At 36.2% G+C, this 17012-nt stretch overlaps 1 protein-coding gene across 14 annotated transcripts in view; it reads right to left on the bottom strand.

Moving 5' to 3' along the window:
• ADGRL3 (adhesion G protein-coupled receptor L3) overlaps nucleotides 1-17012 on the bottom strand; it is a 784802-nt gene that overhangs the window by 203494 nt on the left and 564296 nt on the right. For 7 of the 14 annotated variants that reach the window (XM_058547158.1, XM_058547157.1, XM_058547169.1 and 4 more), the window contains one exon: nucleotides 8659-8745. The exons of the other annotated variants lie outside the window; for them this stretch is intronic. In XM_058547158.1, coding sequence (XP_058403141.1) covers nucleotides 8659-8745 — 87 coding nt within the window. The remainder of the gene's footprint in view (nucleotides 1-8658; nucleotides 8746-17012) is intronic. 14 annotated transcript variants of the gene reach the window in all.

Genomic DNA, 17012 nt, shown 5'->3' with positions numbered 1-17012 from the left:
TACACCACACAAAAATTATATAAAATATTCTGCCTTCACAGAAAAGTAGAAAACACATTGGAATCCAGCCTAATGATACAGAGCTTCAGCACTAAGTGAAGCCAGGCAATAAAGACAGCAGACAGCATTTAGACGTTTGTGCTCATGGGCCTGCCCCTATGGCCTAGTGATTCAAGTTTGGGGTGCTCTGCTTCAGTGGCCTCAGTTCAGTTCCTGGGCACGGAACCACACTACTCATCTGTCAGTGGCCATGCTGTGGTGGCAGCTCACATAAAAAAAAAAAAAAGAGGAATATTGGCAACAGATGTTAGCTCAGGGTGGATCTTCCCCTGCAAAAAACACCCCAAACAAACAAAAAACATGTTTGTGCCCTAAGGAAGCAATACTTCACTGGTAAGGCAATGCTAAAAAATCATTGGATTTAAAGTAAAATCTGAGCATCTCTATAGGCAGACTGGGACTTTTACAAATAGTAATAAGGGTCCTAATAAAAGAAAGTGACATAATACGCTGTTGAGAGAAAAAAAAATTTTTCAAAAATGATCAATAGAACTTAAACAAAGCAGAAAAAAAAAGAAATCCAGACCCATTTAAAATGAGTAATTCTTTTACAACAGTGGCTAAGACATTTCACTAGAAGAAAACAGGTTATTACTATCATAACTTCACTGTGTATTGCTAAAAGCTGAACTTGTCAAAATGCATATACTTCCTATTTATGCGAGTTGGTTCAGTTATTATGAACTATTTAGATAGTTTATAAAGCATTTCTCAAAATATTGGTATGGACAGGGTTCTGAATGGGCTGGAATTTTCTTTACTGCCTTCTGTCATGACCTAGACCCCTGTGACATCAATAGTATGTCTCAGAAAATCCTCAGTGTATTTTAATTTTGCTATTCTTTGTATATAAGAGGATCTCTGGAACAGACAGTAGTCATAGAATGCTAAAGTAAGCCTTTTAGAAAGTTTGGTCATTTAATTCATTTTTCCTTTCAAGGGCAAAACTATTAAAATTATTGACCTACAAGTAAGAGGTACTATTCTCTCATTACCAAAACTAGATTATGATTCATTGGATAAAATTTAAGATACATGGGGTTAGGGGTTGAAATATGTCCTCCAAAAAGAATTTGGTTGAAGTCCTAACCCTGGTACCTGTGAATGTGGCCTTACTTGAAAATAGGATCTTTGCAGATGTCATCAAATTAAGATGAGGTCACACTGGAGTAGGGTGGGCCCTAAATCCAATATGACTGATGTCCAGGGACAGAGACACACAGAGGGGAGACAGCCACGGGAAGATGGAGGGAAAGATTGGAATTATGCTGCCTCAAGCCAAGGAACTCCTGGTGCTACCACAAGCTTGAAGAGGCAAGGCAGGATCTTGTTCTAGAGGCTTTGGAGCAATCATGGTCCAGCTGACATCTTGATTTTAGACGTCTAGCCTCCAGAACTATGAAGAGAATAAACTTCTCTTATTTGAAGCCATTACAATATGTGGTGATTTGTTAGAGCAGCCATAGGAAACTAAAACACGTGGTTTCAGAATCGGAAGTAAGAACTTCTATATCTCAACACCAAAAATAAGACTATAGTTCATAAGATAACATTTTAACTACAGGATTTAAAAACATTCTGCCCTTCTTCTATCACTATTTAAACATACGTATTCTTTTCACTTAATATAAATTCCCATTTGAGACCTTTAACCAACAGAATTCTACGACACAAATTTAATAATCTTCACACAAAAAGTATAACGTCTACTTTCATGTGACACACACACACAACCCTCCCCTTAAACTGGCAAACATTTTTTTCAAATGGCTCTACAGAGTTGGTGAGATTTTGGGGAACGTTCTGCTCCCCATATACTGCAGCTTAGACTGTAAATTGGTAGAATATTTCTGCAGGACAATTGTTAATGAATATTTAAAAAGATGTTAAAGCATGTTCTTTATCCTTTAATTTAGAAATTTCATTACCTAGGAATTTAGTCTAAGGACACAATCACGGATATACACAAAACAATGTATAATAGTATTCCCTGTATAAATAGAAGAGAAAGCTAGGTGGCTATAAACTAAGAATAACATTGATAACCTCTGGGAAGTGGTCATATGAGTAATTTTTTTTTTTTTTTTTTTACATTTTTATTGATATTTTAATGGTTTCTAACATTGTGAGATTTTGGGTTGTACATTTTTGTTTGTCCTTCACCCCATATATGACTCCCTTCACCCCTTGTGCCCATCCCCCACCCCCCACCCCCACTTCCCGGGTAACCACAGTCCAGTTTTCCATATGAGTAATTTTTAACTTTATTCTCTTTTGTTTTTTTTAATATGTTCTACATGAGCATGTGTAACTTTTTTAATAAAAAAAGATTTTGTGTAAATATAAAATTTTGCAACCAAAGAATGAAGGAATTGCTGATAAAAGAATGTTATGCCAATAAATGCTGTAAAAGTTTACTGAACAGTACACAGTAATAAAATAGTACTGGTGGAGGCAACTGCTGGAAAGAATTGGTTTACACCCCATCATGTAAACATCTACATTGTGTCAGTTTAAGTATGTTACTGGATCCCTATAATCTCTTCCGATTTTCTGCCAAACTGTCACACCTCCCACAGAAGCTATTGATTTCTGCCATTAAGGGTTAATAATACCACTGAGCAAATTTTGGGTCATTAAGTAGAGCACAGTGGAGAGTGATAATTGTTAATAAAAGAGAAGAAGAGAAAAATCTAACAGGAGACCTGACCACTGGTTATGAGTAGTTTCTTCCTATTTCTCAGTATAAGAGACTATCCAAAAAAGAAGAGGTAAAGGGGCATTCCAAGAGATTTTATGCCTCAATGAATATTAGAATGCAAAGAAACAGACCATCAAAACACAAAATTGTAACAAAAAAGTTTATTGTACAGACTAGAAATGTATTTGATGACTGTAGTTATCCACATAAAATTTAAAAAATGAATATAAACAGGAAAGCTGGCTTACTTTAAGAAAAAATCCCTTCCTTCTTTCCTACCCTTCCTCATTTCTTTTTCTTTCTTAATATTTAATGGGTAGTTACTACACGCCCATTAGTCTAGATACACAAATGGCCCTGCAGGAATGAACAGTTCAGTTGTTTTTGACTGATATGTAAAGACCAGCACAATGTGTGGTTAAGTGTTCAAGTGATATAAACATAGGATAGCACAAGGGAATGAGGCGGCTAGTCAGAGACGGGAAAGAAAACAGTCCAAAAACAGTGACTGTAGTTTCATGCCTGATAGAAGCAGACATCTTCTATCATGTTGGAATAACACAAACAAGAGACGAAGAGGGTTTGCAAAAAGGCAAGGAAAGTTGGAATGGATGAATGGATGAATGGATGAATGAATGAATGAATGAATGAAGGCTACATCAATGGTGACCGTTAAAGCAGTAGTGTTCAAACTATGAAACAGTGAATTTATTGCCAGTATTTACTTTTAGCCAGTCTTTTCCCAATTTGTAGAGGAAAAAAAGTAAATATATAGACTTTAAAATTTTTTCTGAAACTTTTTTTGACTGTTACTTTGTTTTCATGATAGCCGCTGCTATCCATAAAACTAGCACAGAAAAAAAAAGGAAGCAAAGATGAAACAGAAAACAAAAAAATACAATTTAAAAATTTTTAATGCATTTTTGAGAGGCAGAGATTCTCATGAATGTGATATAGACACAGTCTCCTAATAAAATTATTATTGGACCTTATGCTAGAGTATAATAGGATTAGGTTAAGCTGTTAGTAACAGAAAATCCAACATAACAATGGCTAATTCAAGAGATCATTTTCTTTCTCTCACAAGAGAAAACTGGTTTCCAGGCCTAGTATGGAAGCAGCCATCTTCTATCATGTTCTTTGCTTTCTTTAATACATAACGGTCCACTATGTGAGATATAACGGCTCCTCTAGCATATTGCAACCAGCCAGTGGCAAGGATGAAAAAGGGAAGGAGAATGCCATCTTCCTTCAAGAACACTTCCTGCAAGTTGCACACACCACCTCTATTTATGTATTATTGGCTAAGACATAACTTAGCTGCAAGGAAAATGTCTTTATTCCCAGTAGCCAAAAGTCCAGCTAAAAATGAGGGCTCCATGACTACAAGAGAAAGGGCAAACAGATACTAGTGGAACTCTAGTTGTCTCTACTACATGGATTTTGCATATCTATAAGTTTATATCTATAAATTTAGAAATGACATCAACTTGGCCCAATTTCTAAGAGTGAAGGAAATTAAATTTTATAGCATTAAAAATGAATCTGTCTCTCTTCTACCACCTAGACCCACCCTTCCACCTAGACCCACATTTTGAAAGATTTAATCCCCTGTTGTTCTTTATTACCTTTTTCCATTTGAGTCACTCAATACTTGTATAGACAACGCAATAACAGTAACAATTATAAGTTGCTCTTTTTCTTTTCTTACAAGTGTTTCCTCATAGCCTACTGAAAGCAATTTGTAACAGCCCTTATAGAACCAGTGCTGGGACACCTGTTTCCAGTATCCAACATGTAACCTATATCTTCAGTGTAGACTACACACATTCATGACTAGAAGCCTCCATTTAGCTGATCTTTTCAAGGAAATTACACTAAAGTCACCAGCTCCCCAAAACAGCAAAAGATGCAGCTTCATACACAACACAAACTGCTTTCAAGTAGAATTTATATAGATTCAGCCTCTAGACTCAGGATTATGACAAAACTGATGGATTTTATTCATCCGGAATCAATATATTAATAAGATTTTGATTTTTCTAAATGATACAGTGGATTTGTTTTGTTTTGTTTTCTTTTAACCAAGAACACCTGAGAATATGGCTCTTTGGTTGGATGCTTTTTTCCTCCTATTTCTCCCATAGGAGGATGACTCAGAGTCCACAGCTCTTTTTGCCCCTGTGTAACCAAACGCAAAAGAAAACCTACTCACTGGCCTTTTCAATCAACCAGTTACCTAAATCTAAACTCTGAAAGCATCAAAGCAGAGTGATGAAAACTTTGTAGCCTTGAGTGACAGCCTTGTAGTTGTTCTAAAAGGAAATATCTTGTAGATTAAAAATTCCATTAGATAAGAAAAAAATGTAAACTTGATTATATGCTTACCTATGTAGAAAAATCCACAGGAAACAAAAAAGGGGGAAAATGGAGGGAATAAAAAAAATCCCCCTAGCCAAAATATGATTTTCTCAGCCACCTGCAAACATTTACTTCAGTTCTTTTACATGAATGATATTTTAACCTATATAATTTATTTTTACATTCCCTGTAAGATATTGATTTTGGTATTAAAAGGTTTCGACCGTAGAGAGTTTAATTCACTGGTGCCTTTTTAATATCTCTGTATTATGAAATTCTGTCGTATATAGAAAAACAGATTTAAATTAGGCTTTGGGAGTTTGCCATTTCATAAAATTTTCCCTTAGGAGTTTCAGCTAATTAAACAAATGATTGCAAAATACCCGCAGTGTCAACTTTGCTGGCTCTTACTATGGACAACTAAAGCCAAATTTCAGTCATCTATCTTGATGCATGCTGGCCTCCTCTCATTCCCTCTCACTCCCCCAGTACAAGTATGTACTATAATAACAGTGTGTGCAAAGATACAAGTAAAGGTTAGGCAGCAAGGAATTCAAAATTTTTAAGAAAACACCAGGCAGGTACAAATGATTTCATTATTCGTATAGGTATTCAGCAATAGAAATTATTCTTTCCTCATGATAAATATTTTACTTTGTCCAAAAAAAAATTTCTTCCATTCTACAATTTTAAAATTACCTCAGGGGTTAAGTTATCTCATGGATGTGTTCCGTTTTCTCCTCAAAGACAGCTTGCCCTTGTTGTGTGCAAGATTCTTCAAAACAAATCTGTTTTGCTTTCTTTAATCTTTTTTTCTCATTTTTCACTCTCAAAATCTCTAACAAATGCAGTGGTGACATGACGTTTGGTGTCAATTACAATGAGTGGTTAGATGAAAAGACATCGAGAATAGAAAATTCAAAAAGAACTTCCTTAAGGGCACAGGCTACTGTGATTTTGACTTGAAAATCATCTGAGAATATTTGTAAGGCCTCCGGATGTATATGGAAATTTAAGAAACTACATAATTTATAAACAAACACATAAGTGAGCCTCCAGCGTATTGGAAAGGCTTGGTGGAGACCAACAATTTTTAGTCACGCTTAAGGATTTTCATACTTTGAGTTTTCAAATGTTTGTTTGAACTAGGGTTTTTCGTTGTTGCCATGGTCGTTTTTGTTTAGGCAAAATGAGAGAGGGAGGAAAAGGAGAGGGCCTAGAGTAGGGAAGGCAAGAGATGACCAAAAGAAAAGGGGTAGTTAACGGCTTGACTCTTAGGGGAAAGTGGAGTATTTGACTTTAAAAACCTACCCAATGTAAATTTTTAGTTTACACTGATAAAGTTCACCTGGAGTGTAGTTAGTACTCTCCCTTGAGATTAGAGGAAGTTGGAAATCTTTGTTAGACTTGGAATAGAAAAAGAGAAGGGAGGAAGGAAGGAAGCAATTCTCAAAGAGAAAATCTAAAACAAAAACAGACAAACAAAAAACAATCTCCTCTCCTTTCACTGAAGAGGGAAACTTTCTCTTAAGTAGCATCTTTTGATCGTCCAGAAGCAGCAGCAATTCTTTTAACCCTTTCGTTCTTCCGAATCCAGACAGAACTCATGAACATGGGCTGTTTCCCAAATCATCTGACTCATTCTTTTAGAGAAAAATTCTGATTTCAAGAGGAGACAGCAAGAAAACTAAATGAACAACAATGAATACCTTTTTTTTTTTTGGTGAGGAAGACCAGCCCTGAGCTAACATCCGATGCTAATCCTCCTCTTTTTCGCTGAGGAAGACTGGCCCTGGGCTAACATCCATGCCCATCTTCCTCTACTTTATATGGGACGCCGCCACAGGATGTCTTAACAAGCGGTGCACACCCGAGATCCAAACCGGTGAACCCCAGGCCACTGCAGCAGAGTACACACAATTAACTGCTTGCGCCACTGGGCCTGCCCCAACAATGAATACCTTTATTAGAACCTCCCAAGGGCCCCAGCACAGTAACTAGCAAAATAAACAGTGAAAAAAGAAAAGTAAAAATAGAAAAGTTCAGTAGTGTTTGGCCAGTTAAAGGCAGTACATGGAGATGCTAATTGATATGGAAGAGTGAGCTCAGACTCAGACTAACAAAAGGGTACACTCAAAATGTGTTATTACCAGTCATAAACTGTTAGAGCTTCCCCTTCCTTATAAGTGTTAAAAAACAAGAGGCCCCAAACAGAGTCGCTTATGCCAAACCCCATAGCATCAAACAGAGACTTAATTACAGTTTCGGCTCTCCCAGAAATGGAATCTCAAACCAGTCAATCAGGAATCTCCTGATCAGCACTAGTTAGGTAATGTACCTGACAGACTTGCCATCCCTTAATGGAACTAACCTCACAATAATCAACCAGCTATTTTGCCCAGTATGACTTCCTTGTTCCCACTCCCCTCTTCCTATAAAAGTCTTTCATTTTGTACAGCTCCTTGGAGCTCCTTTCTATCTGCTAGATTGGATGCTCCCCAATTTGAAGTGATTTTTGCTCAAACTCCTAAAATTTTTAATATGCCCCAGTTTATCTTTTAACATATGTAAATGGCATTTTATATCACTTCCTGTGTATTTGTGAACATAAAGTGAGACAACCTAGCTAATGGTTAATTCCTTTAAATAAAAAACGTAACATCAATTCTATGCCATGGAAACCGGCAAACAGCCATTGATGATTAAGCAGCTAGTAACTATGAGGGATTGGAATTTGCCAACTCAAAATATGTCTCTGCCTGAATAACATTTTGGCCCCCACCCCAACTAACTAACCTAAGGAGTTTGGCATGGGAGGCCTGCCCCCAGAATGGGCCATCACCATAGACATCTCTCGTATCTGGTGGGTCCTTGCTAAGCCCATTCTTAGTTCTGGTTACCCTTTATGAGAGATATTTACATTTGAAAAGAAAATCTCCATCTGTAAAGGTATCTTCTTCCCTGTACCAGGAAGAAGGAGGGGATGGCCTTACCTAGAAACTTATCAGAACAGAAGATGAGGACTTAAATCTGCATGATAAACTTACCCATTGTTAACTGTGCTGTTTAGGTAATATGCTATCTGACTCCCACTAGGTTCCTATAGGTAACAACCCCCTGGAGTTGGGGTCATCATGGATGTTTGAGCTATTTATTTTCAGGAACTGAATCCCTTGTCCTCTTCAGGCTGGATTGAGACTATCAACCCATCAACTGGGCCCTTTTGACAAAGAGGTGGAACTCCACCCTCAGGGCATGCTAATGCCGCCATTCTGTGAACACACGTCCTACGATGAGGCATGAAGGCTGACCACGCTTGCACAGATCATCAATTACCTCATCTCTCCTCACCTCCAATCATTTCAGAACACCTTGCCCCCTTCCCCATAAATACCCCTGAGTCCCTATTTTCGGTGAGGTAGATTTGAGACTTGTTCTCCCATTTTCCTCACTTGGCTGCCTTGTGATTAAACCCTCTCTCTCTGCAATCTTGTCGTCTTGGTGATTGGCTTTCTGGGCAGTGGGCAAAAACGGACCTGGTGCGGTAACACCATTGCATGAGAACCTCACTTGCCGTTTGTTTGCAGACTTATCTTCATATGTCTTGCCTTCAAAACCTATAACTAAATGAAAAGCCACCAACCAATTAAAAAGAATAAAATAACCTAATTATGACAATTAAATAGAAAAAGAATTACCATGGGAATATATTTTTTCTTGTTGATTAGTTCAACAATCCCAATATAACTACAAATTTTATAGTTACATAAAAACAAAGAATACCATAGGTAGCAACACCAATTTAAAAACTACCACATAAAGTATGATCGTTTTAAATACTCCAGCAAACACTTTTCCCTCCCATCCCATTCTCCCACTCCACCCCACCTACCAAGTTTCCTTAACAGAAAATCACTCTATCAACACAACTCTTCATATTAAGTGATTCTGAAGATCACTTTTGTGTTAGTCTCACTAGCATTCATCTCAGATTTCTTAAAAGATCATTTCTATCTGCCGTAGACACTTAAATACACAAATGAATGTGAGTTAAGTTACAGATAAAGCCTTTTTTTTCATTAAATTGAACTAACCTACTTATCTCCTCTAAAATAAAATATAACAAAGGGAAGAAATTAAATGAATCAGCATCTTCAGACTTTTCTTAAAGATAAAAGGCACAGACCTTTTTTACTTTCAATAAGAGAAGTTAAGGTTTTTCTTGTGATAAAACTTCATTCATTAATATAACAGAGTTGTGATTCTTCAATTTTTCTACTGTAAGATATAGACACATATATATATATTAGATATCCATATCTATATTTAATCAAAGAAACTCAATTGTACATGTTCATATGCAGTTCTAACTTACTTCAAATGAACAAAATTTGAAGTTTCAACAAATAGAAGAATGGTCTTGAGTTTACCTGCTTGACAATCTTCTATTAAATAGAATCCTAAATAAGATAAATGCTTAACTACCATGAGAAAGTCTATAAAAGTTTCCTGTTTATTTATTTATTTTTTTTATAATTTTATTTATTTATTTTTTTACCCCCAAAGCCCCAGCAGATAGTTGTACGTCATAGCTGCACATCCTTCTAGTTGCTGTACGTGGGACACGGCCTCAGCATGGCCGGAGAAGCGGTGTGTCGGTGCGCGCCCAGGATCTGAACCCGATAGAGCCGGGTTTATATCGCTTCTGGTAAGTAATTTTACATCCCTGTAAACACACTTTTAAAAAAGCTCTGCATTTTTCAGAAATTGTTCATGAGGTTTCTTGATTTTAAATTTGATATTTATCTTTATAATGAGATGATCAAAGTAGTTCATGAATATTTCTTCCTCTTTCTCCCTGTGATAGAATCCAGCAAGTGTAATTATTACTAAATATCATCACAATGTGGTTTACATTTAGCTGCAGCTTGGGGTCTGGGTAATGTGACCCGCGGTAATGAGAGTTTGATGAGAAACAAACTTTACCAACAACAGACAACATAGTTCTAAAGCTTACTCTTAACTGCAAACAGTACATCATGACAAATGGAATTCAATTCACTTCATTTAACTTTAAAATAATAATTCAATGCTATCCCCCAACTCCCAGCTCTGGGAAATAAGGCCTATTTACCGATAACAGTGTGTGATCTTTTCTTCCTAGAAAGCAATCATGATTGTTATTTTTTTCAGTTGTGTCCTAAGGGATACTAGCATTTTGTTACATTTATCATATGTCTTACTGATACTAAAAATGTGGTTAATGGGGCCGGCCAGGTGGTGTAGCGGTTAAGTTCACGCGTTCTGCTTCGGCAGTCTGGGGTTTGCAGGTTCGGATCCTGGGCGTGGACCAACGCACCACTTGTCAAGCCATGCTGTGGCGGCGTCCCACGTATAACTTAGAGAAAGATGGGCAGAGATGTTAGCCCAGGGCCAATCTTCCTCAGCAAAAAGAGGAGGACTGGCAACAGATGTTAGCTTGGAGCTAATCTTCCTCACCAAAAAAAAAAAAAAAAAAAAAATGTGGTTACTGTTTAGAACCTTTTCCATAGTCCTAGCTCTAGCACTTAACAGCTGCATGATGCTGGAGGAGCTACCTCATCTTTTCTAAGCCTCAGCTTCTTGTTTCTATGATTAGAATCACATACCTACCTTCCCAAGTTTTCACAAAAATTAGAAATAACCTATATGAAGCACCAAACAGTGTACCAGGCTTAAAATTACCATTCAATCAGTGGTGACCTTTCTTGTTCTTATTTTATTTGCTAACGGTGTTTCTAACAATATTTCCTAAGTGTTGGATTTCAATATTTCTTCTATTATTCAGTATTACTCCTACAGTTACAGTGGATAGAAGCTGAGTAAAAGTCACATTTTAAATTACATGTTTATAAAGGCAAAGATTTCACATGACAGAATAAATGGAAATCACTTACCAAATTTTTTCCTAATCGAGAACATATCAAAAAGTTCCACAGAAATTTGTTTCATGATAAATACAGTCATTTAAAAATGAAATGTTAATAAGTACTATAATAAGCATTCATGAATAATATTTTTATTCAAGGAAAAATATTAGCATAAAGAAGACATTTGGGTTTTACGTGTCTCTTGATTTGAAATTATGAGTACTTCAGATTCATATAGTTTTAGAAATGCATAATATCCTGAATATCACACATTCAAATTTGATTGGTAAAATGAACAAGAGACTATAAAGTTTCATACCAATCATTTAACACTGTCTACTCTAAATTACAGAATAATAATAAAAAAATTCCAGTGGATTTTATAAAGGAAACAATGCACTTAAATTGTTTCCACTTGGCTTTTATGACTCTTATGACTCCAAGGTTTCAATTATTTGCATCGCAAATAATATTCAAGAGTACATACAAAATGGGTTCACATAGTTTGACAGGAACCTAGTTTACAGAATGTGTTTTTCGGAGATCATAGAATTTTTGGACTTTAATGTAATGTGTTGTTTTTCTAGTTTAGAAAATTAAAACAGATTGTCAACCTTTGTGAAACATAAAAAAGGAATAAAATCAGTGCAAGTGTGAGTTCTCAAAAATTTATGTCATTTTTCTTTAGATTAGATATTCTTCAATCAATTTCTGCCCATAAATCTAATTATTGTTCCAAAATTCCCAGGAGTTTAATGGATCTGATTTAATAATGGTTCTAATTATACCCAAGAGGGAAAAGACGGCTGCTTACATTTTAGAATTATTGCATTTCTTGCTGAACTGAAAGCAATTTACATTTTGTTGCCCTATAACCTAAATAGATGCTATATCTCAAAGTTTTCTGTTAAATTCAACAAACATTTATTGAATGATTACTGTTCAAAGTAAGATTTGTAAATATCATTATTTATAGTCTTTGCATTGTGACTGTACTCACCCTGGCTAAATTATAATTAGACATAGGCTTCCTCCATTTTGCTATTCCAAATGACTGTCATGCTATTTTCTACCATGTGTTATTTCATTATAAATCTTTTTAAAAACAGTTTTACTTGTATTAACATTTTCTCTTTTCTTTTTAAACATTTAAAATATATTTTCTTGAATTTGCTTTGCCCCCTAGCAGGGGTTAAGCTCTATTTCAGTGTGATAACTAAAGCTACTTACTAATATCGTTTTTAAAGACCATAAATATAGGTGGAAACGAAAAGGCAAAGTGTTCACCTTTGTACATTCTTTTAATGTAGTATGAACCAAGTGCCCTTGCAAGAATTATGCTGGTTATTTTACATAAAATTTCAGTGTAGCCCATATTTTTCCTACCATTTATACAACAAGATATATGCTTCTATTCTTAATTCAGTCTTAGCATAACCAGCAAAAATAAAATGAATTTAAGGATGATACAGATAAATGTATATTTTTTCTTTTAATTTCCAGATGGTGATGTTTCTTAACGGTTTTTATTTTGCACACAAAAACATTCAAGATCTTGCCTGTAGGCACTGCAGGAACTATATATGGCTCTACATAAACCTGATGGTCGGAAAGGTGAGAAAAACAATGATTCTGGACTAGTCAAGTGATTATAAAACCAGGTTTTCCAATAAGGTTCCAGATGATCAAATTAGATTTTTGATGCTGCAGATTCAATGAAGCTATGAGGAAAATACATATAAGACATTGGGGAAAGGAGAGTAAATTACTAGAGGTCTCTGCCAAGACTAGTACTTAGTCTAGCACTAGCACTTTGGTTTAGAACAGGCACTGAAGTCTAGTCAGCTGTCTCATGCTTGAACTGGCTCAGGGCTCTCCTATGTGATGTTTACTCTGCGGGTTTTGGAATTTTTTGCCAGCCAGTTGAGCCTTGCTGCCAGCTCCCCCTTGATTCTGTTTACACTTGCCCAAAGGTTCAGATCTGTAAAAGACAGCCATCTTGATCAGTTCATTTGGGGAGCTTGCGCCCCTGAAGAGTCTCAGCCAGAGTCACTCTAACTCACCTTAGCATGAGTTTTCACCAAAAAAACCTTAACAATATTATTTGAGTTGGTCATTAAAAAATCATCTTCTAAACCTGGGTACCTCAATGAGCTTTCCGTCATTCAAGTCAATGGAATAGTCTATAGACTAGTATGTCTATTGACCACTGGTGTCTATAGAGAGTAGAAATCAGAGGCAGCTATGTCCATGTCAATTACAAATGTATCAGTGTAGTGAGACTTCACAATTGCATTCTTTGAAAGTACCAGCGCTTTTTAAATTCTTTAGGATATTAGGAATAAACCCACTGTTATCCCCCACCTAGCATCTTCCCCTTATTTTTCCTTGATGACATTTTTCAGCTATGGAGACATCCCTTCCAAAAATGCATGGTTTCTTGAAGTTTATAACTCCAATGAAGACATTAATAATCTTCTGCCACCTTGTTTCCAGCATGAGTGCCACCATTCATCACATTGAAAGCTAGAACTGGGTGGAAGACAGCCAGGTCCATAATATTATGATACAAGTGAAACCTTCTTTTTGGCAGCTTCAGCCTTTCAAATCGCAAAAGACAATCCTAATATGGCGTTGGTACTAATGTAGATTCATTCTCATACCATCCAACTTTATTATCAGTTTGTTAACATTTTCTTGTCTGTAACATTCCTTTTCTCCTTAATCTGGCAGGTCCAATAGTTTTCTTGATTGCTCAACAGCCTTTGAGATTTTTTTTCCCAAATAATGGGTCTTACCATCGCCCCAGTCCTAACATCCTCATCAGATAGCAGTTGAGACATCTCTGAAAGCAGCTTTTTCATAGATAGTAATTTTAATCGGGAATCTTCACAAGAACTGAAGCTCTGCCTAATATGGATCTTGAAAACAGGCATGGTGAAGTTCTGACTGCATTTTCTTAAGTCCAAGGAAAGAGCCCAGAGGGTTCTGTAGATGCTAGTAGGGAACATTAATTCTGAAAGCCTGCAAAATACTAGTTCCCTGGCTCTCTTTTTATTTCCCTCAGTTCCTCTTCACAAACCTAAGCTTTTCTTCTCACTGTCTCCCTTGCACATATTCTGTTGATAGTGCCACAGTTGATTATATACTTGTTTATGATGTCCAATGGAGAAGCTTTCTTTTTATTGTGGTAAAAAATACGTAAGATGAAATTTACTCAACGAATTTTTAAATGTACAGTCCAGTATTGTTAACTATATGCACATTATTGTATTATTGTAGATCTCTAGGGAGAAGCTTTGTTTTGTTTTTTCCCAAAAGCATTGTCACTTTACCAAAATCAAACTAAAGTTCATAAGTAAACTAAAGAACTGCACCATTATTTTAAACAGATATGTGCATTCACATAAGGAATTTTATATCATATGTGATTTACATTTACCCTCTTCTCAAATTTCATGAATATAAACAAAACATCTTGTATTTTAAAATCCCAAAAGGATATCAAATTAATTCCATGTGTTTAAAAAAGGGGCCAGCATTGGGAGAAGGAAATTTACAGTAAAAGTGACATGAATGGGCCATTCATTTGTATGACCACTAATTCCACAGGGCGACTGATCATAAATTAAATGCCTGACATTCAGTAATAGATGATTATATCTGACATAATGAAGTTATAATGGAAGGTGTTCGCACACTGCTTGACTATTAAGTGCCCATTTATTGTCCCTGTACCAGGTGTGATAGTGATAGGCCATACAAATCATCTAGAAGAAATGTCAAAATAGGCTCCTTTGCTGATAAAGCACCATACATGTTTATTAATATAGCAGCTTGTCTTAGAACTGGCCCATCTGCTCATTTAAAACAAATCTATTTCCTACAAATATTTCAAAGTTAAGAGCACGACCACTAGTAATAGCTTTAGAGTAATAGGCATGGAAAGCAAAGAGGAGAAAAATGAAAATAGCTGGAGCTTAAATAAAATATGACGCTCTTTCTTTTTACCTTAGATATGTTTAACAGAAGAAGGGGCAAGGAGGTAGCTTTTAATGTGACATTTGCTTTAGATTAGTGCTGCATGAGCGTAGGCCATCGGAAATGGTCCACGCTCCAGCTGTCGCCTGTGCCAGGTGGGAAATGGCAAATTTCACCAATGTTTTCAAAGTACACATTTCAATAAAGTGCAAAATGAAGTACTCAATTAAGAAATCCTCCCGAGCTGCAGTTCATATGCATTTAAATTCATCAGAAAATATTTTAGCTGGGTAGATTTTATAAAGAAAAATAATACCACAGATTTTTTTTGGAGGGGGGAGTGATTTTAAAACCCTGAGGATTCGCTTCTAAAAACCCATTTTGTATAAGATATCAGCACATTTTTATATAACAGGAGGAAACAAAGAGGCGAAATTTGAATGTTTACGCTTTTTTTTTTGCAAAGAAATCAGAAGCACAAGGCTAAGACATTTTCCATCTGGTAATCCGGGTTTTATGTGCTGTACATTGTGTGTTCTGTCATCAAGAATGGTTTTATCTAACAAACAAACAAGTATGCCCTGAGGTGCCCCTCTCAAATGAACATACACATTCAAAATGAAGAAGTACAATTGTTCAAAATAGTGAAACAAAGGAAAGGCATGGATCATTTGCTGACCAGAGGTGGTTTTCACTCTAGAGTCTTGGCTTTATTTATTCATTCATTAAAACCTAAATAAAGTCTGGCATGCATGCCTTTCAGGTTCCAAGAAGGGACTTTATCAGACTCAGTATCACATAAATCCACTAGCCATACTTTTCTAAATAAATTACATCTTGGGATAACTAACCAGCTGGTGACCAAAGGGCCAATTCAATTACTTCTAAAAGGCTAAAGGTCTCAGATACCCCTGAAATTATTTTTTAGATCTCCCATAGACTGAAAGGAAACAATTTCCAATCATATTTCATGGTACATGTATTTCCAAAGAATTAATAATGGGTGATCTTTAGTCTGAACATGTATTTCCAAAGAATTAATAATGGGTGATCTTTAGTCTGAACATGAATTACCCTTGTCTTCCAGAACAGTATCAATATCCATCCAAATTACCCAAATTAGAAATCAAGGAATTCTCTTTTATTTCTCTCTCAACATATCCAACCAATCACGAAGTCCTATTATGCTTTAACGGCAGTGTCTATGAATCCATCATGTCGTCCTTATTCTCACTGCTACTGTCTTTTAGTTTATGCTCTCAAGAACCCTTTCTTGAAATAACCTACTAAATCTCTCTGCTTCCAATCCATCCTAAGTACTGGAATCAACATTTCTATGCAAAATAGTTGTAGTAATGCCTTTTATGCCTGAAGTCCTTTGTGGTTTCTGTATCTATAGAAATAGTATCCAATATCTATAGAATACTTAGAATTGCTAGGTTTAGTACACAGAGATCTGTTATAATCTGAGCTACATGCCTTTTTGCCAGTTTCTTTCTTCCCAGTTTACACCACATCAATTGTAGACACTGACGCCTTGTCCAGTTCCAGAGGCAATACAGACTATTTTGACCAATAGATTAACAGCCTCACAATCACCAGCCAAGAGTCTAAAACTATTCTTGCTTTAATAGGATCAATATTGAGTGTGCCTGGCATGAGAATTTGATCCTTATGGGTTCAGCAAATGCAGTCTTTTTATTGGTTATCTGTTAGCAGGTAATGCCGTTCCTCCCTGCAGGGACTGTAATCCTAGGGCATTTCTTGGAATCCAGGCATGCCTTCCCTCAGGGTCTGCTTCTAAAGGACTCAGCACTCAGTCCCACAGCAATTTGAATTTGCCTGCTTCCAAATTCTTCTGCGCCTTCTGGATCAGAGGGGAGAAGTCACAGATTACCCAGAGGCCAGTAATGTGGAAAATGGAGAGGAAAGAAGGAAAGAGAATCTTCAGAGAATTTAAGTGGCAGGAGGGAATTCTGCAAATGAAATTTTAAGGAAAG

This window comes from Diceros bicornis, chromosome 8, assembly GCF_020826845.1.
Source record: "Diceros bicornis minor isolate mBicDic1 chromosome 8, mDicBic1.mat.cur, whole genome shotgun sequence".
NCBI lineage: Eukaryota > Metazoa > Chordata > Mammalia > Perissodactyla > Rhinocerotidae > Diceros > Diceros bicornis.
Note: the sequence above shows the minus strand (reverse complement) of the source record. Positions and strands in the feature narration are given on the sequence as shown.